Source organism: Alosa sapidissima, chromosome 2, assembly GCF_018492685.1.
Source record: "Alosa sapidissima isolate fAloSap1 chromosome 2, fAloSap1.pri, whole genome shotgun sequence".
NCBI classification, from domain to species: domain Eukaryota; kingdom Metazoa; phylum Chordata; class Actinopteri; order Clupeiformes; family Clupeidae; genus Alosa; species Alosa sapidissima.
In genome coordinates, this window is record NC_055958.1 from 34,248,195 (window position 1) to 34,253,843 (window position 5,649).

A 5,649-nucleotide genomic window follows, 5' to 3' on the forward strand; every position below is an offset into this window, starting at 1 on the left:
TTTTTGCCACGCCCCTACTTCCTGTCTTTGTTCTCTTTTTTTGTACTCACCTGTTTCTTATTTACTTGTATTACCTGCCCTACTGGTGCCTCATTGTCAGATTGTCTTTCTCCGTGTGGTGATGTGCCCTAGTGCTTTGGCCTGTCTCTGGTTTGGAACTTCTGAGTTTGGAAGTTTTCCGTTTTTGTTTGGTAGTTTTTCCTGAACCTGTTTTTGGATTTTAAATCGGCCTGTTTTGGACTCTGACTACGATCCAGCCTCTTGAACTTTGCTTTGTTGGACTTTGCCTGGATGTTGGATTAACTGACTATTGGATTTTCCTAATTTCTATTTTCTGCTGTTTGAAGAACTACACTGCTCAAAAAAATAAAGGGAACACTTGGTCATAGGAGTATATCATCAAGTCAGTCACACTTGTGGGATATTGATCTGGCCAGTTATGCAACAGAGGTGGTTGTGAATCAGGTTCACCTGCTTTGATGTCAACGTAATTTACTACAGGTGTACTAGAGGGCCAACTATGAGACAACCCCCAAAACAGGAATGGTTTTACAGGTGGTGGCAACTGGTAATTTTTCCATCTTTATCCTTCTTGACTGATTTTTCACTAGTGTTGCATTTGGATAGTGTCAGTGTTACTACTGGTAGCATCAGTATCTGGAGCCTACAGAGGTTGCACAGGTAGTCCAACTCTTCCAGAATGGCACACCAATATGTTCCATTGGCAGAAAGATTGCTGTGTCTCCCAGCGTAGTCTCAAGAGCATGGAAGAGATTCCAGGAGACAGGCAGTTGCTCTAGGAGAGCAGGGCACAGGGCTCGAAATTAACTTTTTTTTTTCTCAGTGTCCCGCAGCTGTCCCGAATTCTACTTGGCACTGTCCCGGACTTAAACACCAGTGTCCCAAATTCAAGTTCTTGTTTTTTCCCATTCTACATAATAAACAGCGTAAAAATCAGTAACTTGCATCACTTAATTAACTCGTTCTGGTCCACCATGTCAGTTCTGAACAATTTATTAAACACCATTTTTATTAACATTAATCATCTGCTGTTTCACACAACACTCATTTTCAGAGATTGCGCTTTTGGCTCTTTTTTGAGGTTGCACTAGATGTTCTCATTGTCCGTCGTTTTGACAGACAGGGTTGTAAAACATTCCGTCAATAATCTATTTTCAAGTGTCTTTAATTTCAATGTCAGTTTGGTGTGATGTCATGGCCACAGATCTCAGTGAAAACAATAAGTAGCGTGGAAAATTACCACAAAGCTGTCAGATAGGCTACTCTGCCATGCTCTCACCCTCTTGTGCACACTCAAATGCGTTCCCAATTAAATTAAGTAGCAAAACGTAGTTAGATCTGCTGCAACTATGTATCTTGATGTAACAAGCTGTTTTGACATTGTAAACGTTCTCTAAGAAGAATGTAAAGCAGTTTGCAGTAGCCTAAAGATTAAAGTGTGTGGCGGGCTGGATCTATGATAAACTAATAAATGCTCGGCGGGCCGGATTAGTGCGTGGCGGGCCGCAGTTTGGACACCCCTAGCCTTAGAACTGCCACAGCGAAATGTCAAATGCTAACTTGTATAACTGTTTTCATTGTTATAGGCTACCTTGCAACACTATCTTTTTGTCAAATCGCAGTTGCGGTAGGCCTAGGTTATTTAGCTCAGCATGATATTGGTGACGTTTGTCTGTCACTGACAGAAAACACGTAGTGTTTTAGTCAGAGAGGACTGTCATCTCGTTTTTTTTAGAACACCAGTGTAACCTTAGGCCTACGCTATCAGTCAAAAATTTTCACAATGTCATGAAAACAAATGCCATTTACCTGCCTGCTAGTTAGATAAGTTAACCTCTATATCGGAAAGTGACCCATTAGGCCTACCACCCGTGCCCTATTCTTGTGTCGGCCTATGAGTCACTTAATATTCATTTAACCAATACGGCGGATTCCTAAGGAAACGCAAGCACCCAGCCCATTTGGGTATCTAACTATATTTGTACCAAAAATAACATTGTAGCCTACAGTGATTTGAAGAGCAGTAGCCTAAACAGTGTTGTAAGGCTGCATGTACAAAACCGCTTCTACAGTAGATCATCAACTGGCTAACGCTGCTTTTGCCAGCTGCCCGTCACGCCATGTCAAATTTTGTAGAATTTTATTCAGACGAGAAAGATGCGTTTAGATTCCCATGTGAACAGTTTAGGAGAAAAGGACCTATTTTGACATTTGCTTTGCCATTTTTCTGCTGTCCCAGAGTTGTCCCAGAGATCAATCTATTGTGTCCCGGAAGCATTTTTTATGGTCCCCGGGACGTCGGGACATTGTTAATTTTGAGCCCTGGCAGGGTAGGGTGGTAGAAGGTCCTTAACCCAGTAGCAGGACCAGTATCTGCTCCTTTATGCAAGGAGGAACAGTAAGAGCCCTGCTAGAGCCCTACAGAATGACCTCCAGCAGGTCACTGGTGTGAATGTCTCTGGCCACACTGTCAGAAACAGACTTCATGAAGGTGGCCTGAGGGCCCGATGGCCTCTAGAGGGACCTGTGCTCACTGCCCAGCACCGTGGAGCTCATTTGACATTTGCCATAGAATACAAAATTGGCAGGTCTGCCACTAGCGCCCTGTGCTTTTCACAGATGAGCCACACTCTCCAAAGACCACCACACCAACACTGTACTCCTCAACGATCTTTAGCAAACAACAGCAACACCACATTCTCCAAAGATTACCAAACCACAACAACACCACACCAATCAACAATCACCACACCAAAACCAACACCACACTTACCAACAATCACCAACACCACACCCTCCCAAGATCACCAACACCACACTCTCCCAAGATCACCAACACCACATCCCCCATGATCACCACACCAACATCACACTCACCAAAGATCACCAAACCCACTGTAGATCATCTAGAGAAACATGAGCAATGTGCAGCTGCGTCTGTGTGTGTGTGTGTGTGTGTGTGTGTGTGTGTGTGTGTGTGTGTGTGTGTCAGATGTGAGGGGAGGGATCTTACCTGCAGGAATGTGATGTCATCAGCATTTATCTGCTCCTCTATGTCTGTGATTGTGATTGAAAGAGATGAGATCTCTATGCTCATCTTCTCAATCTTCTTCTTCATCATCTGACTCTTCTGCTCCTCTTCCTCCATCAGTGCAGCTATCCTGGCTGCCTCTTCATCTCGTAGAAACTTGTGAAGCTTCTCAAACTCCATGTTGATCTGCTTCGCTGTGTGCTGGGCCTGAGTCTTAAAACATTAAATATATCAAGAGATGTTAAATTCCTCATGCTACTATAGGTAGGGGATTTCACACAGCGGCCAATCAACAACCAAATCCTTTGGTATTTGCCGTCAAAACCAAAATCACTAACAAATCACAAATCACTGACAAAAACATCACCAACAGAACAGCCTTCAAGAGCATTTTACTGGGGTTATGAAGCAGATACCTTCCTTCATAGGTGTTTCAATTGAATTAGGCCCACGACACCTCCAGAAGGCTCAACAGTGGTGTCTGGTGTCCCAGACTCACCCCCCTCCACACTTATGATGGGTGGGTCCTCTACCAACAAATACAGACAACGAACCAAACCAGAGAACACAAAATCATCAACCAAGCAGCCTCTGTGTTCAACAAATAGGCGTCAATAGCAAGTGCTAATGTTATTACCATGTTTATGTTAAATAACATTTGCCACTGTAATATTCCCTCTGTGAGGGCTTATCTTTACCTTAATGTGTTTTGCTGTTTTATCACAGGTTAGTTTAGTTTCTTTATGTTTCTTCATCTTCTCCTTCAGCTTGGCCAACTGTGTCCTCAGTTCCTCCTGAAACAAGAAGAATACAACAGTTATGTTGCAACAACTCAAATAAACATTGAATTCAAATTCAGTACATTGTCAAGATGGAAGACAAAGTACAATGACAGCTTACTATTTAGAGAAAGGTAAGAATCAATTGTTTAACTCAAGGGGAGGTGGAAAATGAGTGTAATTCCCCAAATGGTTGAATATCCCTTTACATTTTGATAGTTTCAGTTTTGATATTTTTGTCATGATATTATATTATTGATATTATAAGTGCATGTACATGTGCCTGCATGTGATTACTGTACTTAAAAACATCTCACTTCCACAGCATATGATTGACAGAAAACCTGTAAAGATGCTGCAGCATTAGATTATTTTGTACCTGAATTAAAACATGTATTATCATAGACTACAGTGCTTTACACAGGATTAGTGTTTTCTAGCCTACACTATCTAATCATCTCATGAATTGGGCCAGGTATCACCCAGACAGAATAGCTCATGTTGCCTCATAGTATGATTTAGCACAGAGTGCCATTTGGAAACAGACAATTTAGAGATCGCACAAATGTGCAGAGAGTGATAATTCTTTGTTTAGTAATTTTCTTTCTTCTATAAGCCTTATTCATATAAGGTTTCATGAATGAAACCCCCAGTGACATGTAATCCAATATAAAAAGATTAAATATAATAAATAAAACCATGGAACAGATCTTACCTTATAATCACTTGATACCTCAACAACAGGACTAAAGTTGTGATTCTTATGTGCTCTTGAGTCTCTACACACCAGACACACAGGCTGTTTATCCTCCAGACAGAAGAGCTTGAGTTTCTCACTGTGCAGACTGCAGAGCACCTCAGACTCTGCTGAAGCTCTCTGACTTCTCTCCTGTATGTAGCTTTCACACAGGTTCTTTAACGCCAAGTTAAGTTGTGGATTTGAATTTGTGAATCTTTTCCTGCAGATGGGACACTCTTTATGGCCTTTAGTTTTCCAGAACTGCTGCAGACAGACATTACACATGCTGTGACTACACTCCATGATGACAGGATCCTTGAAGATGTCATGGCACACAGGACAAGAGAAATCCTCTTCTGGGAGAGAACGCTTGGAGGCCATTTTCTAAGCTCACTGTAAAGTATGCGATGACCCCTAACAATGATGTCCAGATGGAAAGTAGAATCCTGAGTCCTGATGGAAAGTAGAGTCCTGAGACCTTAAGCAAAATTATTCCTTCAGTCAGATGTTCAGTCTGAGGGGTGGATTGGTCTTCTCTGGAGCACCAAACACAAGTGATTGATTCAAGTGTTTTCCTGAAGTTGAAGAAATTAAACAACAGCAGCTTAACGCTAATTTCCAGTGAAACGAGTTCAGCTTAACTTTCATTTCATCCGTGTACATCCACTCTGAACCAACAGGGTTGCAGAACGACATATGTGTCATACTGAATTTGAAATTAAATGTATCCTGATACTGTGTGACTGCCAAACATATGCAAATTAGGGACGTTCCAGTCACACAGCTTTCCTATAACTTCAAATGGGCACACACACTGTCTAGTTCTCAGGGGATTTTCTACTTCACTTCTGCCCAAACTTGAAAAAGGCCTTGGCCATGAACAGGGTTAAATCAGTTGGAATCAACTCAAACGGCTTCTTTTTTAATCTTTCTTCTTTATTTTATTTAGTTAGCTTCTCGTGTTCAATTACGACTTGTTATTAGTTAGATTTTTAAGTCAGATTAGGTCAGTTTACATCAGATTATGTCAGGTTGAAAGCCTTTACAAGAAAAGAGAAAACAAACCACAAAATACAGCA

The 5,649-nt window shown here is 41.5% G+C and overlaps 1 protein-coding gene across 1 annotated transcript in view; it reads right to left on the reverse strand.

Annotated features, from left to right (window-relative positions):
• The window catches only part of LOC121693075 (zinc-binding protein A33-like), a 9,128-nt gene extending 4,173 nt beyond the window's left edge, over window positions 1-4,955 (reverse strand). The window contains exons 1-3 of the mRNA XM_042072247.1: window positions 4,547-4,955; window positions 3,751-3,846; window positions 3,035-3,265 (exon numbers count right to left, since the gene is read on the reverse strand). Of these exons, the coding sequence (XP_041928181.1) occupies window positions 3,035-3,265; window positions 3,751-3,846; window positions 4,547-4,951 (732 nt within the window). The 5' untranslated portion in view covers window positions 4,952-4,955. The remainder of the gene's footprint in view (window positions 1-3,034; window positions 3,266-3,750; window positions 3,847-4,546) is intronic.
• Window positions 4,956-5,649: the final 694 nt, after the last annotated feature.